Genomic DNA, 22628 nt, shown 5'->3' on the forward strand with positions numbered 1-22628 from the left:
CCGGGCGTGACCTAACGCTGACCCACCATCAAAACCCTGGTGGATAGACTTACCGACATGGAGGGTTTTTACAACTTAAAAGTCTGCCACTTTTGCTTTAGTTTTTTCTATGACAGTCTGATTGGCCAAATCGTAAAATGTAATATTGCAAATATCAATCTCCATCCACTAATCCACAACCCGACCATTGGTGAATTTTAATTTATGCTTTTATATTTGCTGCATGAGTGAAAATTGTTGCCAAAATGTGTTGGGGACCATCACCGACCAGTTTTGAAGGCCTTGCTTCTTGGCCTTCATTAACTTAGTTAAGACAATTTTCATACCTTTCTGTCTTCCAACATACGGTACACACCGATCAGCCACAGCATTAAAACCAGTGACAGGTGAAGTGAATAACATTGCTCATCGCATTTCAATGGCCCCTGTCAAGGGGTGGGATATATTAGGCAGCAAGTGAACAGTCAGTTCTTGAAGTTGATGTGTTGGAAGCAGGAAAAATGGGCAAGCGTAAGGATCTGAGTGACTTTGAAAAGGGCCAAATTGTGATGGCTAGACGACTGGGTCAGCGCATCTCCAAAACAGCAGGTCTTGTGAGGTGTTCCGGGTATGCAGTGGTTAGAACCTAACAAAATTGGTCAAAGGGAGGACATCCGGTGAACCGGCGACAGGGTCATGGGCGCCCATGGGCTCATTGATGCACGTGGGGAGCAAAGTCTAGCCCATCTGGTCCGATCCCACAGAAGAGCTACTGTTGCACAAATTGCTGAAAAAGTTAATGCTGCTATGATTGAAAGGCGTCAGAACACACAGTGCATCGCAGCTTGCTGAGTATGGGGCGTAGCCGCGTAGCCGCAGACCGGTCAGAGTGACCATGCTGACCCCTGTCCTCTGCCGAAAGAACCTGCAATGGGCATGTGAGCGTCAGAACTGAATCACGGAGCAATGGAAGAAGGTGGCCTGGTCTGATGAATCACATTTTCTTCTACATCATGTGGAGGGCCGGGGTTAGGGTCTGATCCGATCGAACATCTGTGGGATGTGCTGGAACAACAAGCCCGATCCATGGGGGCCCCACTTCAAACTTCCAGGACTTAAAGGGTCTGCTGCTAACGTCTTGGTGCCAGATACCACAGGACACCTTCAGAGGTCTTGCGGAGTCCATGCCTCGACGGGTCAGAGCTGTTTTGGCGACGCGAAGGGACCTACGCAATATTAGTGGTGGTTTTAATGTTGTGGCTGATACTACAACATACTCTATATAATTCCAACATTTGTTTAATTCAAATATCTCACGCCACAAAATAAAACCTTTTCTCCGGGGCGGACGGAAAGGCTGTGATGGACGTACTAGACGGAAACAAAGCACAAAGAGAACGGTATTATCCGCGAAGATCACCTGTCTGCTGCCACGCTGGCCTATATGAATGTTTTATCATAAAAGCTTTTCTTTTTGCTAAGTGCCTTCTTGAGTGTTGCTTTTAACTTTTGATTACTTGTATGTCTTGTTGCAGAAGAAGAAAAAAAAAAAAAAAAAAAAAAAGACAAGACGCAATTGCGTACGCAGTAATGGAGCTAACGGGAAAGTCTCTCCCTCTGGCTCGCTCTCTCTCTCTCTCTTTTCTTTGAAAGGAAAGGGTCCAGCGTGATAGTTATCCAAAACGGTGGTTGCGAGAAACTGTTTAGACACAAAGAAGGTCACTCCAGTGCCTCCTCAAGACTCTCGCTGCTAAGAGAATTGTGGGGATTGGAGGCCGGGCAGGTGGAGGGAGCGGGAGGAAAACCGACATGACATAATCGTATAAATAATACTCGTATGGGTTCCATATGTTTCCCCGTGTCAGGAAATGCGGCGCGTCGGGCGGCGCGGTGTAAAAAGATTCATTTTGTGAGATCCAAAGCCGCCGTCTGAGTGCACTGGGCTCAATATCACGGTTCAGTTCTTTCAGATGTGAGCGTCGGGTCCTTCCTTTATATCGTCTTGAATCATTTACTAAAAAGAATATCTCTTCTTTTTTTTTTTCCCCTCTTTCGTCTCTCTCTCCTGGTCCAGACGCCACCCCTCCCCCCTCTCTTTTCGCTCAGAGCAGACGTCGCGTTGTGCGAAGGGAATGGGGGATTGCATAACTCGCAGGCGAGACGTGATGGTTCCTGGACTCGGAACAAAATTCAATCATTCCCTGCATTCCCTCTCTCTATGACCAGCAGAGCAGCTTGGGTTTCCTCCTGGTCCTTCCCGGTCCCTCCTGGTCCCTGTTGCTTCCATATACTTCGTCCTGCTTCTCCTGCTTCCTCCTGGTTCTTCCTGCTTCTCCCCCGTCCCTCTTGGTCCCTCCAGCTTCTTCCTGCTTGCTCCTGGTTCCTCCTGGTCCCTCCTGGTTCCTCCTGGTTCCTCCTGAATCTTCCTGCTTCCTCATGGTCTTTCCTGCTTTACCCTGGTTCTTCCTGCTTCCTCCTGCTTCCCCCCCAGTCCCTCTTGGTCCCTCCAGCTTCTTCCTGCTTCATCGTGGTTCTTCCTGCTTTCTCCTGGTCCCTCCTGGTCCCTCCTGGTTCCTCCTGGTTCCTCCTGGTTCTTCCTGGCTCCTCCTGATTCTTCCTGCTTCCTCATGGTTCTCCCTGCTTCCTCATGGTTTTTCCTGCTTCCCCCTGGTTCTTCCTGCTTCCTCCTGGTTCCTCTGCTTCCTCCTGGTTCCTCCTGGTTCGCCCTGCTTCCTCCTGGTCCTTCCTGCTTCCTCCTGGTCCTTCCTGCTTCCTCCTGATCCTTCCTGCGTCCTCCTGGTTCTTCCTGCTTCCTCCTGGTTGCAACGCTTCCTCCTGGTCCCTCCTAATTTCTCCTGGTCCCTCCAGGTTCCTCTGCTTCATCCTGATTCCTCCTGGTCCCTCCTGGTTTTCTCCTGGTCCCTCCTGGTCCCTCCTGGTTCCTACTCGTTCCTACTGGTTTTCTCCTGGTCCCTCCTGGTTCCTCCTGGTCCCTCCGGGTTCCTACTCGTTCCTACTGGTTTTCTCCTGGTCCCTCCTGGTCCCTCCTGGTTCCTCCTGGTTCCTCCTGGTTCCTCCTGGTCCCTCCTGGTCCCTCCTGGTTCTTTCTTCCTGCTTCCTCCTGCTTTCTCCTGGTCCCTCCTGCTTCCTCCTGGTCCCTCCTGGTTCCTCTGCTTCCTCCTGGTCCCTCCTGCTTCCTCTTGGTTCCTCCTGCTTCCTCCTGGTTCCTCCTGGTTTTCTCCTGATCCCTCCTGGTTCCTCCTGGTTCCTCCTGGTTCCTCTGGTTCCTCTGGTTCCTCTGGTTCCTCCTGGTCCCTTGTGGTTCCTCCTGGTCCCTCCTGGTTCTTTCTTCCTGCTTCCTCCTGGTCCCTCCTGCTTCCTCCTGGTCCCTCCTGCTTCCTCCTGGTCCCGACTGCTTCCTCCTGGTCCCTCCTGCTTCCTCCTGGTCCCTCCTGCTTCCTCCTGGTCCCGACTGCTTCCTCCTGGTTTCTCCTGGTTCCTCCTGGTCCTTCTTGGTTCCTCCTTGTTCTTTCTTCCTGCTTCCTCCTGGTTCTTCCTGCTTCCTCCTGATCCTTCCTGCTTCCTCCTGGTTCCTCTGGTTCCTCCTGGTCCCTTGTGGTTCCTCCTGGTCCCTCCTGGTTCTTTCTTCCTGCTTCCTCCTGGTCCCTCCTGCTTCCTCCTGGTCCCTCCTGCTTCCTCCTGGTCCCTCCTGCTTCCTCCTGGTCCCTCCTGGTTCATCTGCTTCCTCCTGGTTCCTCCTGGTCCCTCCTGGTCCCTCCTGGTTGCAACGCTTCCTCCTGGTCCCTCCTAATTTCTCCTGGTCCCTCCTGGTTCCTCTGCTTCATCCTGATTCCTCCTGGTTTTCTCCTGGTCCCTCCTGGTCCCTCCTGGTTCCTACTCGTTCCTACTGGTTTTCTCCTGGTCCCTCCTGGTCCCTCCTGGTTCTTTCTTCCTGCTTCCTCCTGCTTCCTCCTGGTCCCTCCTGCTTCCTCCTGGTCCCTCCTGGTTCCTCCTGGTTCCTCCTGGTTCCTCCTGGTTCCTCCTGGTCCCTCCTGCTTCCTCCTGGGTCCTCCTGGTTCCTCCTGGTTCCTCCTGGTTCCTCCTGGTTCCTCCTGGTTCCTCCTGGTTTTCTCCTGATCCCTCCTGGTCCCTCCTGGTCCCTCCTGGTTCCTCCTGGTTCCTCCTGGTTCCTCCTGGTTCCTCTGGTTCCTCCTGGTCCCTTGTGGTTCCTCCTGGTCCCTCCTGGTTCTTTCTTCCTGCTTCCTCCTGGTCCCTCCTGCTTCCTCCTGGTCCCTCCTGGTTCATCTGCTTCCTCCTGGTTCCTCCTGGTCCCTCCTGGTTCCTCCTGGTTGCTCTGCTTCCTCCTGGTCCCGACTGCTTCCTCCTGGTTTCTCCTGGTTCCTCCTGGTCCTTCTTGGTTCCTCCTTGTTCTTTCTTCCTGCTTCCTCCTGGTTCTTCCTGCTTCCTCCTGATCCTTCCTGCTTCCTCCTGGTTCTTCCTGTTTCCTCCTGGTCCCTCCTGGTTGCAACGCTTCCTCCTGGTCCCTCCTAATTTCTCCTGGTCCCTCCTGGTTCCTCTGCTTCCTCCTGATTCCTCCTGGTTCCTCCTGGTCCCTCCTGGTTCCTCTGCTTCCTGCTGGTCCCTCCTGATTCCTCCTGCTTCCTCCTGGTCCCTCTGCTTCCTCCTGGTTCTTCCTGATTCCTCCTGGTTCCTCATGGTCCCTCCTGGTCCCTCCTGGTTCCTCTGCTTCCTCTGCTTCCTCCTGGTCCCTCCTGGTCCCTCCTGATTCCTCCTGCTTCCCCCTGCTTCCTCCTAGTGATTTAAATTCCCATTAGGAGCCAAGATCTGGACGTATAAGCATTAAGGCCTGGCCGACTGGAGATCAGTCTGCAGTCAGTTTGTCGGCCAGTCAGATAGATGGATGGACAGAGGAAGAGATGGTGGGACAGACAGAGACAGACAGACAGACAGGCAGACAGACAGACAGAGTGAGACACTAGGACTAGATTTATTTAGGAACCACTGGGCTCTGAATCAGACGGTGACTGACCGTGCCTTCCTCTTTCTGTGGACCGAAAGAACCAGGAACACGCGCACACACACACACACACACACACACACACACACCTGTTCAGATAAACCACATATTGATTTAGTGAGAGAAGGAGGCGATCCAGACGCGTAAACTCTCCAGGGAGATGCATCACTCCTCCACACACTGTGTGGCCGAGTGAAACTTTGGCGAGTGGCACAAAACAACAATAGGAACAGAACTTATGTAAAAAAAAAAATAATAATAAAAAGTAGGAATAATAAAAATAAATAGGGAAATAAAAATCTATAAAAAAAATAAAAATAAGTGAGGCATTGGGGCTGTATTCCAAACCAAGGCCACAATAGGAGTATTATTTATGTTAAAAATGAGAAGAAAAAAAAATGAAATTTAAAATAATTGTTAAAAAAAAATATAAATAGGAGGACCATCATTTACGTAATAATAAATACTTTATAAAATACTAAAATAAAAACATATAAATAAAACGTAAACTTGAAAAAAGTAATGAATTAAATATAAATGAGTATTTGAATAAGTGATATTGTGAATATCGTACTACTTCACCGTGTGGTTACTTGTGGGTTGACTGGAGCCAGTCTGCCGACGTCACGCTGACAGTCCACCCGACCGCTATCAGGGCTCTGCGGCGTTACACTGCCCTCTAGTGGCCGGTTGCGAAGTTGCTCGCACAAAATAATTCACACCCATGTACGCGTTCATTTTTATTTTTAATCGTTGATCACAAGTGCAATATTCTCACAGCAAGAGCAGAAATTAATCAGTAATAAAGCTTCTACACCAGAATGCAAACTATACTATACAACATTTTAATCCGGTCCCGGAGGCTCAAATTAAGGCACTTTTCAAACCAGTAAAAGTAACAAATCTCCCTGCTGTCCAAGAAAGGAAAGTTAGTAATAATAGTAATCGTGGCACAGGAGGTAGAGCGGGTCGTCCAGTAATCACAGTGTTGCTGGTTCGAACCCCGGCACCTCCTGGCAGCACGTCAAAGTGTCCTTGAGCGTAACACTGAACCCCTACCTGCTGTGGATGAGCAGGTGTGTGCTTTGCACGGTTGCTGCCGCCATCTACGGGTGAATGTGAGGCATGTGTTGTAATGCGCTTTGAGTGGTCGCAACATAAGAAAAGCGCTATATAAACAGCAGTCCATTTGCAAATTTCAGTGCTCTCAGAAACGCAGCATGACTTTTAGAGTTTACATTTCCTCACATCACATCGGCTCTCCTGGTTGCCTCGTCTCGACTATGCCGTCTACACAGCGCAACCCTCCAAATGCGAATGAGCACCCAGAGACGGTAACCCCACCTTTATAACCTCGGTTCATCACATCACAAAGCACCCCGCTTCACAAACTCACCAAGGCACGGCAAAGTTCTCCAACTTCCGGTAAAGTTTGGTCAGTTTTTCTCTAGTTCTTGCTTTAGATGTAGATTGATAGGGATCAAACTTGAACCACAAGATGCCTGAGACGTCCCGGTTCTAATGAGACCTCAACCATGTCGGTGGGTTCGGTGATTGTCGCGTTCCAGACACCCGAAAGAGGAGGCGCTCAAGTTCCTACACCGTGCCAGACCCGCCCGGTCTGTTTGACGGGTCACGTCTGGCCCATGTATGTCAAACACACATAATAATAATAATAATAATAATAATAATAATAATAATAATAAGATATTTTTATTATTAATATTATAAATATAGCTGCAGGCAGCAATGCACAGAGTCCAGTTTATTCACAGCAATTGTACCAATTACACAAATGACAGTTGTCTGGAACGGCTGTGATCGGTCGCGTCACGGTGATATACGGTGTTCTCCTCTCTGCTTGGACAGTTGATAAACTGCTTGTATTTCGAGAGCTCGCGTCTCACATCATTCCCTTGTGTGCCGTGTCGCGCAACGATGACGCAGTGACGCAAAGGAGGAGAGGGAGGATTGTCTGTGACCAGCCGGTACTCTGCAGCGTTTTCACGTGACCGTTCGGTGCCGTGTTGGTCAACGATGACGCGGCGACGACCCTGTGACCAATTTGTTTTTGGAGTTCTTGTGAAGCGCAGCATTACTTCCGACCAATGCAAATTTGAAAATTTTCCGAGCTCTCATGGAACGCAACGTTGGCCCCTGCTGTCCCTCGTCTTGACCCGGCGCAGAATCCTACAAATTGGACGATGATGTCACCAAAGCGCCCGCTCCACCACCCCCAGTCTGCCCCGCTCTAATGTCTAACGCCGAGCCAGGTCCCTTCGTTCGGCTACCTCCAGTACGTCGGCTCCGCATATTTCAGAAAAAAGTTTTTGGGGTTTTTTTTTTTTTCCCCAATAATTCCCGCACAAAATATAGATCAGTGTGGATCAAACCTGGACCACAAAAAATGTCTGGACTGCCCGAATACGACATTCGTGTCCGTGGATTCGTCAGTTGCTGTGCACCAGGCACTTTCAGCTAGCAAAACGACTAGGGAAAAATAATATAAAAAAATCGGAACAAAAACAATAATAATATTATGAATCATAATAATAATAATAATAATAATAATAATAATAAAAGAATAGTATACTATTATGTTAGACGCTGTAGAATAAGTAAACAAACAAAACAAAATACTGTAGAAACACTATATAGAAACAAAGACAGACCTTTTGACTCCGTTTGCAAATTTTACATGAACACATAGACAAAGAGATATAGACCAACCCCTATTTATCATACACCTTGGTCATGAGTGTGATTCATACATTTTAACTGGAACCCGAACAACAATAATGAAAAATAGAACAAAATAAAGAGAGTGCCTCATGACTAATAGCCCAGTGTTTTAAACATCAGTGTTTTCTTGTTTTTTTTTTTTACATTAGTAATAAATCCAATCCTTAGAGAGGACACTTGGTTTTGCATGGATCTCCAGACTTGAAGAGTCCATACACACTGACCAGGGGGAACATGGAGACGGCGCCCAGCATGGAGCCCAGCTGCACAACCGCACCGCACCACACGAGGGCGCTGTGGCCCTCATCCCTCAGAATCACCCCGATGATGACCTTCACGTAGGACAACGTCAGGACGAACAGCACCCAAGATATCACCTGCAGAGTAGAAGGTATTATTATTAGTATTATTATTGCTATTATTATTATTTTTTATAATCATTATTATAATAGAGGAATTTTTAACATGATGGCAAATACCATTCTCTATGTAGACCATAGATTGAAGAAAGTTGATTCAATCAGTTGTTGATGGACTATGTAAATTCACAGCGAATTACTGTGTTTTCTCTGTTTTGGCAAATTCCAATTTAATAACTCACAATGACGGCAGTTCCTGCGCTGCTGTGGACGAGCAGGGGACAGGGACTCTGAGCAGCAATGGCCATGATGTAGCACCCAAAACCCGTCCCGGCCATGGTCAGAAAACCCATGAAGACCAGAGACCTGGAAGACAGAACAAGACACCATGTCAAGAGGGTGCGTAGTGCTTGAGGCATTTTTTGGTGTTAAAGTTAAATTTAAACACAGCTAAACGTTATCGGTATGAAGCTGCTCATACACTGAATACGCCATGATTGACCATGTTATTGTTTCAATAACACAAGCCCCTACTCATGAAATATGTAGAAATATGTATAATGATATTAATAGTCGTATTGGGTGATCAAACACATCACATGTTTAGGGCTTCATTTGATGTGGAAATGTCACCAGATTTCAGAAGCACATCGTCTTCAGAGACAGGTCTAACCTTATTGGCGTGAACATGGCGATGAAGCAGGCCACAGGGTTGGCGACGGCAGCCATGGTGGCGGCCAGGTGGTAGGCCTGGTTGCCGTAGGGCAGGCAAGAGTACGACTGCACGGAGGGCAGCACGGCGTTGGTCAGGGCGTTGACCCAGGCCAGCGCCATGAAGATGAACACCACCTCCCCGCCACTGTACGTCCCCAGCCCAAAGGAGCTCCGACGCTCCCTGCTGGGGGCCTCCAGGGGGTTGATCATGGGCTTCTGCTCCCCTGATTGGCTGAGGAGGGACATGCCCGGGTCCCTCTTCTCCCGGGCCGCGTCTTCGCCGAAGTACAGGTGGTTCTTCCGCTCACGGGCCACCGCCGGGTGGTGGTTGAGGAGGACGAAGGCCACCAGGCACACCACCATCATAGCACTGAGGAAGAGGAAGAAGACCTGGGCGGAGAAGTTGGCCGGCTGGTACACGGCCTCGAGTTCTCCACCGTCCCCCAGTGTTGAGTTATCCAATGTTCCGGTGGCCGCAGTGGCATTGCGACAGTGGACCACCCCGACCCCTTGGATCAAGGCCACCAGCGCCGGCACCAGCCCGCTGAGGCCTTCCCCGGCAAAGTACGTTGTGAGGTACTGGGGCCGCAGCCGGGTCATGAAGGGAAGGAAGGTGACGGAGGAGGTGCAGTCCACCACAGAGAGCAGGAAGCTCAGCACCAGGAGAGGCACGCTGTGCGTGGCGCCCCCCAAAACCACCGTGTGCTTCCAGAAGAAGGCCAGCAGGAAGGTGGCCACGGTGCCCAGGACCACGATGCCGTAGATAACCGGGCGCTCGTCCAGCACTCCCGGCCGGAACCGGTGCATGAGGGTGATGAAGAGGGGGCCGACGTTGGCCATCTGGATGAGGACGGTGAGGTAGGAGGGCAGGTACCAGCCCTCCGGGATCTCCGGCACCACCAAGGGGAGCTCCACCCACATCCCATTGATGGCCACCCAGGAGCCCATTCCGAAAAGGCACGCCAGCACGTGGGTTAGCAGCGACATGACGGAGGCGTGGAGCAGGAGCAGGAGGAAAGGTGGATTCACACAATCTAGGAAGTACAAATGGAAACAGAACATCAAAATGGCGGTGTCGTAATGAGACAAACCAAAGAACGACACCTAAACACCCGGACAGCTAGAGCGTCAATGAAACCATGCCCTTGGCCCCCACGTTGGCCTTGGTCAAGGCCACAGTGGCTGCCTTCCACGAACACCAACCTTTAAATTGAGTCTAAATTATTCTGACAATGAAATGGACTTCTTTACATTATACATCAGACAGGATGTGGTATTTCGTCTCTGACCATGAGAGAAAAAAGGACGCAAAGTACTGGTGAGTCTAGTCAGCACCTCGCCCTTCCGCAGCCTCACCTCTGACACACTAACACACTTAGTTTCTAACACACCCAAAATAGAACCAGATCCTGATGCAAACAACACACACACACACACACCGAATTAATTATCAGTATATTATTATACAAAGTAATACAATTATAGTAGTATTAAATTTGTGTTATTTGTAATTTACAACCTATTCAATTATTTGTAAACTAGTCATCAAATTCTTACTGTATTACACTTGTAATTGATTTTATACTTATAATCATAATAACATGATTGGTGTAAAGTACACGTGACGCCTACGAATGACCGTCATTTTCCGTTTGAATCCATACGGCAGCCTCCACCTACAACACTGCGCTTCCCAACAGACGGGAGAGCGAAAGCTCTGCACCGTCCATACATCCGTCACCCACGGGAATATTGTTGACATTTCGCTTGGTTTCCATCTTACCGTGCGGCGAATGAGGAACAGGAAGACGCCGACCGACTGGAACCTCCCTCCCTCTCCCTCCCTCCCTCTTCAACCCTGTCGTCGTTGTGCCATTTTCATTTACATCAGCAAGTGCACGTGTCGATACGCTCCCTGTCTGTGACGACACGCCGACGACACGCCGACGTCACCCCCCCCCCCCCCCCGCTCACGTCACTGATCCTGCTCACCGGTCACCGGCCGCTTCTCAACACCACGTACGCGAAGCCCGGACTTGCGGACTCGATGTTCGAATAGTGTTTTCACGCTTGGCGAGTGCGGACCCCGGGGGACGGGGGAGGACGCAGCGCGGGCATTCCGCGAAGTGCATTGTGGGAGTGCACGGCTGTCGCCGGCCCGCACAGGGCACCGCCGACGCGGCCTCGACCAACTGGGCGGAGCGAGGCCACATCCGGGCATTTGGACTGGACTTGGCCCGACGCGCACTTGGGACCGGAGCAGCGCTCGGGCTGCGGCTGACGACGTTTCGCCAGCTCCCGGAGAACATGAGAACGGACGAGGACGCGGGGTTCTCCGCCGCTCGGACGCCATTGTTCCGAGGGGGGGGGGGGGACCGGCGCTGCCTCCGAGGGCCGTGCTCTGATTGGAGGAGCGGGAACAAGGGGCGGGGGGGCGGGGTTTTCTAGCGGAGTCGCCGCGCCCACTTCCGCCTTCTTCGCCAATCAGAGAGCATGACCTCGCGAGCCGGATGCGCTCGCACGACACCGCCAAGTTGTAGGCGGTGCGTAGGCGGGTGGTGGAGGTAAAGGTGGAGCTTTTAATGGGTGAGGAACACTGATGTCGCGACGACAAATGCACACTTAAGTCATACATATACGAGTACATTCTTCCTCTTAAATGTACTCACATGTACTTAAAAGTACTTAAGTGTTACAGTGTGAAGTATTACAAGTAAAAGTACGGGCCATGCCCAGTGTCCTGATATAACAGTCTATAATAAGACATAAAGTGCTCCTGTAGATTGTTTAATGCAGATCCTGATTACAATGTACGTTAAAATAGTATAGGAGGTGTCGTAGTCATTTACAAGGATAAATAAATAGTATAAATCAAAAATAAATCATGATTTTTTTTAATTTTTTTTTTAAGTAACGTGCGTGTTAAATGTAGTACAATAAAAAGTGTAGATATTGACTTTGAAATGCAGTGCAGTAAAAGCCAAGCCAAGTCTCAAAAACGGAATATATTTAAGTAGATACTTGAGAAATATCGAACTTTATTTTGTGTTTTACTTCATTCATGTCTCTATGGGTTTTGAATTTCCAAATACCGCCACATACATAATATGCCACCAGTGTGCTCTGCGGGCTGTCAGTGATCTCAAATACTACAACCATGACCTGTTTTTTTAACCTCCGGCTGCCTTATCTATTACGCTACCTCCCTTATCTTTTTAGGCCTTATTACATGGTTAGCCTGTTACCAACAACCAAGAGATTCATACTGACAATATCAAGAATCCAGTAGAGATTTAGCTTTATGTAACATTATTTTGCTTATTTTAAATAATTTATTATTTCATTTACCTATTTTTTTAATGTATACATCTGTAATAAGGGACCCGACCTAGTCATATAATGTATTCAATTCCTATGGATTTGATTATTAAATGTTAATGTAAATACAATTATTCATGAGTATAATGAACATTTTTATTGTTTCGCTTTAAAACATCAAAACATGCACAATGTTGGCCCAAGTCGAGCCAATGCCAATCCACCAAAATATACTTGAACTTGAATCCAAATGGTGATCGTCAAGTTGAGAGCAGGCGCTGCTGGTTGTTATGGTTATAATGAATAACAAACAAATAAATGCTTTGTTTAATAGTAGAGAGAATTGTAGTCCCGCTAAAACTGCAAAGACAACTGCAAAGACTTCAACATGTAAAAGTGAGACACAAGCCATCACACAACGCCATGTTGTGCAGGACCCATACACGGTCACTGTGATAACACCGTCCGCCAAAATAGTCTCTTCTCCAAGGTTTTCTACCTTTTGCAGATAAGCTGAGACATTCCCACTGGAGAATTAACCTTTAAGCAGAAGAAACAGGCCTATGGTTGAGTGTTATTTAAGGGTCACAGTGAGAAAATAAACTCTAACGAGAGCAAATTAAGCCTTTTTATACCTCAGTGTATTGAGGTTTAAAAATGCAGATGAAAAACACCAAATCAGATTTTTTTTTCTGTAAAGGGAATAAAAGTTGAATGAGTTCAACGTTATGGTTTGATTCGGAGTTCCTTTCTAATATGCACGCATTATTATACAGTATATTATTAGAACAACTTGGTTTTAATAACAATACAAACAACCAAACAAAATAGAACAAAACTACAAAAAAGGGGAACATTTTCCATATACATTTTTTGTTTTCCATTTTGCTTGATTGCTTTGTCCTAGCAGTAAAACCATACAGTAAACGTTAAAGGAATACACCTCTTGACGGCAAAGCAAAGAATAAAGTTAGTGTAGTGTTAGTCTAGTCTACTGTAGTGTAGTGTAGTGAGGCTCTTTAAGCCTATAATACTGCATACCTGCTGCTAGGATCCACTGGACGCCGGATGCCGGAATGTATGAAAACCTGGAGAATGGAGCGAACGGGACCTGTCCAAAAGAAGGAGTTACTCGACTGCAAACTGGACCCCAAACTGTGCAGGGGGGGGCTTCAATAAACTTTCTGATGTAAGAATATCTGCTGCACCTTGTGCTTTACATCAGAGGTTTTGAACCAGCATCATGTGACCACAGGGGACTGAGTTAGGGTGTCGGGGGCGGGTCCTGTCTGCGAGCCAAAGGGGTTGGCTGCTGGAGATAGAGGGAGGGTATAGGGGGAGGAGGGGTACTCCTATGGGAGGAAAAAATGCAAGAGAAATGAAGTGTGGAAGTATGAGGAGTGGAGGAATGGCTGAGATGAGATGAGTGTGGAGAAGATTGGAAAACATGGAGCTAAGGAAAGCCACTGGAGCCAAAGGTCCAGACCATGGACACTAAGCCAAGGGCTCAGTTGTTTATTGGGGGCGGGTCCTTGCAGCCAGCCAAGCATAAGATGACTTTGGACAGCGGCTTGTGGTTTCTCAGCGGGCAGTTGGTCAGTGGGCAGTGTGGCGTTTATCCAGAGTAAATTCCGGCCCCAGCTCCCGCATCGAGGGGAAGATTTAGAGGATGGAGTTTTAACGACTGGTTTACAACATGTTCCCAACGTTAGATCCCTAAAATCACAGAGCATTTCTCAATCCCCCAACTGTGAAACATTCTCTTTCGTGTGCCCGTAACTCTCGTGGCTGTAATATCAACTATCGAAGCCTTTTGGAAGCGTTTCGGCCATTTTAACGGCTCAAAGGTTTCAAGGTTTTAGTCATGGAAATAGACCATTCAGAAGCATTTATAAACTCATTGGCTTGCACCATGTGTCATACCATGCAGACAGCGATGAGTTCAACTAGGGCTCCAGTAAAACAAATGAACTCTATAGCACAACTCTATAAACAAAAACATAATTTTACGTGCAACACAGCCCTCTCTGTGTGTAACACTTGTGTGCATCCACGTGAACTGGTTGTGATGAAGCCTCGGGATTCTACACGTTATTCTTATGACCTTGTTGTCTGCATGAAAACACACACACACACGATTTGTCCACAATTGTCTACTGAGTTGGTGATGGCTTTGACACACACACACACACACACACACACACACAGCTTCATTCATTGCTGTCCGTTGTGTGCTGATGACACAACACACTGGTACTGTATGTGTCTTCGTTGGTCGACCGCAGTTCTGAGGCTCATATTGAAGACATGAGCAGGACAGTGATTTAAGCCATGATAATTCAATAGCAATCTATAATAATTACAACTTTTTCTCTCATGGTTTGAGAGTTTTAGTTCACAAAAAACAGCTTTTCCATATGACATGCCTATGTTATTCACTGTACCTTATGCAAAGAGCAAGCTGGAGTTTACCTTCCATTCAATCAGGTTCTCTTCATGTTTGCAAGGTTTTCCTCCTTCCTGCTCAGACGCTCAAGATAGGCACATTGAATCTTAAACGATAAGTTTGATGTTTTTCACCCCGGGCATTTCCCATCGTTCATAACTGTTATTAGCACCACCTCGTGAAGGCTGAGTATTGAAAAACGTAGCGCCGCTGCAGCTTCTCATTGTTTAAAGGCCGTCCGATGAGGAAAATGTTTTAGTCTTAAACAAAAGAAGTTCAATCTAATTTTCGCATTGTAGGCACATGTGTTGAAAGGGAGATTTAACCTTTATGGAGTGAAAAATTTGAGAAACTAGCCTTTAATTTCACTTAGACAATATGGATGCATACTTACTGTTACTTTTCTTTAAAGTAGACACATTTTAAAGCATCCCTCTGAAAAAAGCTCTGTAAGCACACAATAATATTTATCAGACAGGCTTTTCAGTTTCATTACAAAAAAGAGTGTATTTTTGCTTTGTTGACGTGGCATAACATTATTAGTGTCATTCTTCTACAGTTTCCCTAAATTAGACAGCGGACCATGTGCTGGGTATAGAAACATACAGTACAGAGAGTTCGGGGTGCATAGCAATAGAAGTGAAATTGTTTTGTTTTTTTTGCTCAGTAGGAAACTGACATCACATTGAAGCGAATATACTTAATTGTGTACAAACATGTAGAAAAAGATATACACACAAAAGAAAAAGGAGACTGTATAGACCCCAAATGCAATTGTTAAGTTCACAAGTTATTATCACAGTCCCGATTACAGCAGAGCTAGTAGAAACTTCACATACAAATACCAGTCTTTTAAAAACCTCATGGACGACAAAGTGCAGTCCAGACTCCAGCACAATATTTGCAACAATATACATTTGATAATTCCAGTAATAGCCCAATGACTTTTCTGTAAAAAAGAAAGGAACTATGCCCCATGTACCTTTTCTCACCAAAGATACCATAAAAAACGTGTAAAAAAAGGTGCATATTAGCGGTTCGGTCATCAGAAAAAAACCTGTAATTTTCACATGTATTAATTCAGAATGTAATATATCTGTCGATAAGGTAGAGAATATGTTCTTGAAAGTATTTGTAATGTGTAATCCGTGCATTTGGAAAAACCTGGGAAGAACAGACAAGAACCTCGATGTAAGCAACAATAGAAAGCTGGAAAGAACATAAGGCTTTGGATAAAAAGTGACATAGCAAAGGAAAAATGGAGGAATAGAAACACACTGAGAGCGCCAACACCACATTCAGTGCACTCACAAAATATATCAAGACGCAAAACCCACAGCATAACAAGGACCCCAAAAAATAAAAATAAAATAAAATAAAATTTATATATATATATATATATATATATATATGGATTACTAAACATTTTACCCATAAAAATGTCAGCTAGTGACTGTCCTACTATACTGCACTTTGGCCAACCACAGAAAAGTGCCTTTTTACGGGGAAAACATTTGAAACAAAGAAAAAAATAACAATGAAATCATACAGTTACCTCAACAGTACAATGACAGTCGAAAAGTCGTGAACTTCAAATTCCAGGCCTCAAACCTGAGAAAAATAATCTCTACAAACCAACGATGGCCAACAATGTCAATCCAGTGCATTGATCGATTAATCGACTCTGTAGCATTTAAAACAACACCAACAGAACATGATACACAACACATATATCAAAAAAACAGGTAGTCGTAAAAAATAAAATAAAAGAAAATAAAAAGAAAAACACCGTGGCCCTGCCAATGCTTTATTTCTTCATGAAATGGAAGAGAAAACATCCATCTCGAAGGCTATGGATTTGGTAGATTTTAGACACTTGCTAATGGAATAAAGGGCAGTAAATGGCACCTTCATGTGACACCCCAATGTATATTATATTTTAGGGTTCATCACAAAGCAAATAGTTTGAGGGGAGAGCACATGGTGTGTTCTTTTGGGATTTATTTTTCAGTCGTGCTGCGGATCAGCGTTGGTTCATAACAACAAAATCTGATGAGATGTTAAATTGAGGGCATCATGCAATACGTCCATGCAAAATTCCTCACAACCTACTCCAAACAATCTCTCTATGCAATCGGGTTCTACTTCATGGAAACTATTATAAGGGGGGTAAAAAAACGTCATATCATATTGCATTGATATCAGTACATTATCCTCAGCCACAGGGTCTCACAGCTGGGAGCTGATACTACAGCTGGTAGAACAACACGAAGCCCTTCGCGGTATTTCACCCTCATACTGTATCCGTGCAATGTGACTTAGGCCTTGCTGCTCGGCTCCTCTGTGTCTTCCTTCTCTGGTTCCCAGGTCCAGGGTCCCAGGGCCCAAAGGCCCCAGGGCCCGAGTTCCGGATCCACAGCTGCAGCGTACGCGTGGTGCTCGGAGCCAGCAGAGGTCATGTGGGCAACCTCTCAGCCTCTTCTTCTTCTAAAGCAAAGAATGGACTTCAGAGCAATTCATCGTTGGCCTTCGCCATTTACTCATTGATGGGTTTTAACTTTTATTCAACACTTAAAAGTTCAATCGACCGACCTGATGGCGAGGGGGTGTTGCCCTCCCCCGTCGTGGAAAAGTGTAGATCTGAACCCAAAGCGGCAATGGAACTCCTGGGACGGATGCAGCGGTCGCCGGAAAAACTCCTCCGGAGCAATGCCTAGAAAAATGTCATCCTTCACTGAATTATCATCATTTACCTCTCTTGCAAGTATTTAAGTGACTGGTGTCCTTTATAAAAGTTTAAAATCCCCGAAACTATCATATTGGCCCGCTTTGAGGAGTTAAATTTGGGCGCAAACAATGAGTGCAAGGTATGTGATGTTTCACAACAGGGCAGGGTTTAATCAATTAAACTTGAAGTATCCGGAGATACAGTATGGATTCAATCCATTGCTTTCACTAAATAGTATACACTAGCCTAGTAGCTACGATTGTACCCCTCTACAGTAAATGCGGAAAAAAGCAGTGGAGGCACCCAGTGATAACCAAAACCAGTACATTTATTGGTTCATTTCTAGATCACATTACCATTACCTTGCGCGTCATGGGGCTGGTGGGGGCTGAGGCACTGCTGTAGAGACTTAGGCTGGAGTTGGACCTGCTGACCGTCAGGCCTTTGGAGGAGCCCCCTCCAGGAGACAAGTACTTCTCCTTGATCTTCAGGTTGGTCCGACCCTTCACTGCAGGTGAGATGCAGTATAAGACACATATTGAATAATCAAAGGTTTTCCAATATTAAATTCGAGCGGAGCGCAGGGAGGTCCACACATACCCCTGCAAGGGTCGTTCTTGACCAGGAACTCATCCAGAGCCGTCCAGCCGCCTCCGACCCTCACCATGAGGGTGCTGCGCAGAATCCGAACCATCCGCAACTGCTGGGAATCCCCGAACTGGAATCAAAGCAGCGTATAGATTGGATAGATTGTATTGATCGCTTGATATCACCGGCGACAGCTTGATGTGAAGTCATAAAAAAACACTCACCCTGTATCTATTGGCACTGATCTGCTCCACCTGGAACCTCTTGGGACAGTTGCACTGGGATACCTGGCGACTCACCTGTGGAGAGGGTTCATATTGGCTTCAAATGCACTTAGAGAACAGTTTTGATCCTTTTCCGAAGCCAATCTACATCCTGGCGTACCTCTTCGTTGATTTGGTCCGCGTCCAGTGGTTTCCTGTAGGGGTCTCTGCTGGGGTGGAGCGCGCTCACAAACTCATAGTAGTCTATGAAGCCGTCCCCGTTCATGTCGAAGATGTGCGCCACGGCGTTCATCTCCAGGGAGTTGGTGGGAAACTCTACGATCGTGAAGAAAAAAAGTTCCCTTTTTACACCACCCTTTTTGTGAGCTTGACCGGTGCACCGCCGCTAAATAATACACAACGTCTCACTTGATGCGAGGACGTTATCAATGAACTCCTTCTGGCTGATGCGTCCGTCCTGGTCCCGGTCGATGCTGCGGAAGACGTCCAGGATCCGGGACTTGAGGTGGCTGATCCAGTGCATGTAGCGCTTACGCCAGATATTGAAGTCGAAATTGGCAAACTCCTCCATCTGTCCCCAAAACGGCCCAAGAAACACAAAGACGTCACTTTTAATTCATTGGTTATTAAGTGAAGGTTGGATTGAGCTGTGGAAGACTTGATTCCGATTGGGCAATCGCAACAATCGGTCATTTCTGAATAATGTCTGTTAATGACGGCCGTTGCAACCGCTTCTCTGCCCGGATTCACGTCCCTCGTCTCAGTCCGCCTACTATATAATCTCTTTTACTTGAACTTGTAGCCAGTGGCGCCATCATGTGATGCTTCATGTGAAGCTACAATGGAAGACCTGAAGAGATGAATGCGGATCAGAATCCACAATGTCCCATTCAGCATGACAGAGTGATGTGAATGTCAAACTGAACAGAAATAACAGTCAATAGGTGAGTCATATGGGGGTTCATTTAAATGTTTTTGTATAGGGTGAATAATTTGCTATGTTGCTGCTCCACAGCAGAATCTCTGAAACTGGGCAGACTAGTTGTAAAATAATTTCCAATAAATATTCTGTATCAATGTGTTCTTCTATTTAGAAAGTAGCCGGGTAATAAGCGGGATAATGTGCTGGCAGCCGGTGATAATTATAATTGCAAAATAATCCCCTTCAGAGTGATGCAGGACCGTGTCACCCTGTCGGGGGTTTTATTTTTATAACGACACATCAACCAGTGGAAGAGCGGGGACAGTTACCTCTTTGAGGGCCTGCTGGTGCTGCCCCAGGCGGCTCTGCCGGGCCACGGCCAGGAGCCACAGCTTGTGCCAGCTGCCCAGCAGCTGAGCGAGCTGGGGGGTGTGGGGGTGGAGGTGCTCCAGGGGGATGGGTGGATGAGCCGGCTGCAGCTTCAGGGTGCTCCTCCTCTCTGGATGCACGAAATCAAGGACAGTTCATTTGGCAAACTTGTCCTTAAGCGTTTCTTTGTCTCGTCCTGGAGGGATGACGTCATGTGAAACTGATTGCACTCACTTGTGAGCGGCCTCTTGCTGGGGGAAATCTGCTGCTTGGGGACACTTTTGTGTTTGCAGGTTTTTGTGGCGCTTTCCATTTCTGGCAGCTTCCTGTTCAGCTCCTCCATGAACACCTTTGCAGAGGAGGAAGATTAGGTCTCACTTTATTGTCCGTGTAGCAAAACGGCAATGTTTTTGGGAAAGCGTAATATAACAGTAATAGTATGACAGGTAGACATACAAATAGATGGCTAGATAATTAGATAGATAGAAAATATGGTGTTACAGCAGAAAATCAAAACGATAGTGAATAATAATCGAGTAATAATAAAAGAATGAATGGCAATATATTTCTAAAAAAACAAAAAATAGAAATAATTGGCAATATACAATTACAAAATTAAGAAGAAACAAGAAACCTTTTTTCAGTAATCAATAATTTACATTCTTTGCTGATTCTATTGATGACAACATCACATTCTGACAAACATAGGAACATTTGGTTAATAAATAGTATTTTGAAGTAAGAACAGATTAAATTTTATGTTATTGTAGTACCATAAATGGGAATCTCTGTACAAGAAAACAAATACAGTTTTCCTTAATGTAAACAATATATGGGTAGAGAAACAGTGTTTCCACTTTTTTACAACTGTAAATTGTATTAACTCCTGCCGATGACTCAAACAATGAGGAAACACTATTTCATATACCATACGTACCATGTGCTGAGCTATCAGCTCCAGGTTGATTTCCACCGTATCAGGCGGCGGCTCTTGGTCCCTGAGGCTGAGGGCCTCGTCTGCCGAGGAGATCCAGGCCAGAAGCCTCTGGACCTCCTCCTTCTCGGCCTCCAGAGCCACCAGGCCGCCCTGGATCTTCTGGCCCTGCTGTTGGGCCCACGTCTGGACCTGTCGCCCAAAACGACACATGGAATTAAGAACTCACATCTGGATGGTCTCAATAATTATTCAGTCATAATGAAGTGAGAGTCCAGTTCACACATTGACAACACAGTGTATTAGGGGGACGGTTTATTTACAGAACCTTGTTTGTGAAGGTGATTCGATTTTTTTTTTTTAGGGAAACAACTGGATAAGCTGTGAAAAAAATCCTTCCAAGGTCAAGGCCATTCAGGTTGTTCCCACTTTATTATTTTGTAGTCTCTACCATGTCTTTCCTCCAGGTCGCTTTGAGGGCTTCAGCCACACAGCAAATCATATCCCAGTAAATTAGGTAAAATATCTAAACCAAGACTGAAGCTGTCCCCTAAGCCGTCCCTCCCCCCTTTTCCACATTTTATGCAACGCTAGAAGCGTCCACTATCAACACTAAATCTTGAGAGCCCACCTCCTCAAAGCGGGTCTTGGTGACGCTGATCCAGGATTTCAGGGTGATGATGGAGTCTGGATGGCAGGAGGACAAGATCTCCTCCCCCAGACAGCGGATGTTCTCTAGCTCCCTCTTCTGACCCTCCAAAGGTTTCATGGACTCCTACACAATGGAAAACAAAAATAAATGATAGCGATAAACAACCATGATTCATAAGGTTTTAACATCAGTTAAGATAAGGCCTGATGCTCACCTCATGCTGTCTTCTGAAGACCAGCAGAGCGTCCTCGTCTTCGGGTATCACCCCGTACTTCAGCACCCTCTCCACCTCCGACAGGCGCTCCATGAAGGTGTGGACCAGCCCATCAAACTGTTCAGCCTGAGAAGGAGACGAGTATGATTTACTGGAATCAAAACTGAAGAATGTAGTGTGAAGACGAAGAAAAAAAATACATGTTTCACTTGGTTAACTTGTTTTCTCTTTTACATTTGGCAATGTCCAACGACATTCAGAGTGGCTTATTGCCTATAAGGATGAAAATTCATATTTATTCATTTTTTGGTCGTATAGGGTTGATAAGACACACAGAAGTGCAACTTTTATTAAGTTGGACATTTGTATTAATCATGGAATAATCCGCGCTCAATGGGACGTTGGGGATTTTGATATACTGTAAATGTCTGCGTTCGTCTCCTCCAGGTCTTCCATTGCAGTTTCCATGTAAAGTCACAAGATGGCGCCACTAACTAGTGTTGTAGGCAGATTGAAGGCAGAGCGATACAAGGGCTATCGATCCAGGCAGAGAAGGGGTCACCTGTGGCCACGGTCATTATCAACACATCGGCCCTCATTATTCAGAAATGGACGATCCCCGATTGGCATCATCAGCCAATCACAGATAATAATATTTATACTTTTTCGTCCAAGTGTCTGAGAATATGAGGTTTTGGCGGGGACCTGCTGAAGTGCCGCCTCCAGCCGGTCCTGCTTGGTGACAGACAGTTTGCACACGGCCTCCCAGCGACCCTCCAACTCGTCCATCTGCTCCTGGAGCCAATGGGCGTCGGCCGTGCTGCTCCGGGTCAGATCCCTCACCGAGCGCTTCAGGGTCCTAATGCACCCGGCCCTCTTCCCCAGCTCCTTCTGAAAGGCCTGAGAAGGGAATGGAACGGAACAGACAATCAGTACATTGTAATGTATGGTTTGTCCATCATTCCACTGTACGTTGGAGCCGGGGTTGGACCTTGTGTTTGTCTATCAGGTTGTTGACCATGTCCTTGTCCCCGCAGACAGGCACGTCCTCGGCCAGCTGTGGCTCGGCTCGGTACAGCCAGTCATTCAAGGCCTGGAGAGCGTCTGTGAACCTGCCCGAGAACAGCAGGGCCTCCTCCAATTTATGTTGCCTGGGAGAGGAAAATAAGGATTGTGAACTCATTTGAACTATCGAACTATTCATAGAAATGAGTCCAGTAGTAGTCCAGTCCATACCTCTCCATTGACTTCCCAGTGATGGTATCCCAGGAGTCCTTGAGCTCCGCCAGCTGGTTCTCCAGGTGCTGTCGGTCCTGGCCGGTCTGAGCTCGGTCGTGGAGGCCGCGACCCCTCTTCAACGTGGCCTCGTACATGGGCCTTTTAGACCTCATCAGTTTCTGG

At 46.8% G+C, this 22628-nt stretch overlaps 2 protein-coding genes across 5 annotated transcripts; both read right to left on the reverse strand.

The window, feature by feature from the left end:
• Window positions 1–5744: 5744 nt before the first annotated feature.
• LOC307233888 (riboflavin transporter 2-like) lies at window positions 5745–13212 on the reverse strand. Of its 3 annotated transcripts, none has more exons than XM_080005351.1 (4): window positions 13192–13212; window positions 8792–9866; window positions 8361–8484; window positions 5745–8136 (listed from the first exon to the last, which is right to left on the reverse strand). In XM_080005351.1, exons 2-4 carry the CDS (start codon window positions 9817–9819, stop codon window positions 7924–7926), a joined length of 1365 nt encoding a protein of 454 aa, XP_079861477.1. In that variant the 5' UTR covers window positions 9820–9866; window positions 13192–13212; the 3' UTR covers window positions 5745–7923. The 3 variants fall into 3 exon arrangements, with proteins under 3 accessions (XP_079861477.1, XP_079861475.1, XP_079861476.1); XM_080005349.1 differs by lacking the exon at window positions 13192–13212 and adding an exon at window positions 10825–11154; XM_080005350.1 differs by lacking the exon at window positions 13192–13212 and adding an exon at window positions 10616–10706.
• Window positions 13213–15107: 1895 nt separating this feature from the next.
• LOC307233974 (microtubule-actin cross-linking factor 1, isoforms 6/7-like) lies at window positions 15108–22627 on the reverse strand. 2 transcript variants are annotated; one of them, XM_080005487.1, is made up of 15 exons: window positions 22464–22627; window positions 22219–22378; window positions 21933–22127; window positions 21228–21353; window positions 20993–21136; window positions 20365–20553; window positions 19662–19776; window positions 19388–19557; window positions 18545–18707; window positions 18297–18451; window positions 18137–18211; window positions 17925–18042; window positions 17687–17832; window positions 17189–17309; window positions 15108–17080 (listed from the first exon to the last, which is right to left on the reverse strand). In XM_080005487.1, exons 1-15 carry the CDS (start codon window positions 22616–22618, stop codon window positions 17052–17054), a joined length of 2061 nt encoding a protein of 686 aa, XP_079861613.1. In that variant the 5' UTR covers window positions 22619–22627; the 3' UTR covers window positions 15108–17051. The 2 variants fall into 2 exon arrangements, with proteins under 2 accessions (XP_079861613.1, XP_079861612.1); XM_080005486.1 differs by having other exon boundaries at window positions 15108–17083.
• Between the last annotated feature and the right edge of the window lies 1 nt (window position 22628).

Source organism: Zeus faber (genome assembly GCF_960531495.2).
Source record: "Zeus faber genome assembly, chromosome: 8".
NCBI classification, from domain to species: domain Eukaryota; kingdom Metazoa; phylum Chordata; class Actinopteri; order Zeiformes; family Zeidae; genus Zeus; species Zeus faber.

Excerpts from the sequence above, each read along its gene's own strand:
- LOC307233888 (XM_080005349.1), bottom strand. The coding sequence starts at position 11,053 with ATGCCCGGATGTGGCCTCGCTCCGCCCAGTTGGTCGAGGCCGCGTCGG. Across the intron at positions 8,485-8,791 it reads GCCATGTTCACGCCAATAAG|GTCTCTGGTCTTCATGGGTT; the intron begins GTTAGACCTGTC and ends TCTGTCTTCCAG. Across the intron at positions 8,137-8,360 it reads GCGCAGGAACTGCCGTCATT|GTGATATCTTGGGTGCTGTT; the intron begins GTGAGTTATTAA and ends TCTACTCTGCAG.
- LOC307233974 (XM_080005486.1), bottom strand. The coding sequence starts at position 22,618 with ATGAGGTCTAAAAGGCCCATGTACGAGGCCACGTTGAAGAGGGGTCGC. Across the intron at positions 22,379-22,463 it reads ACTGGGAAGTCAATGGAGAG|GCAACATAAATTGGAGGAGG; the intron begins GTATGGACTGGA and ends TTCCTCTCCCAG. Across the intron at positions 19,777-20,364 it reads AGCTGATAGCTCAGCACATG|GTGTTCATGGAGGAGCTGAA; the intron begins GTACGTATGGTA and ends TCCTCTGCAAAG.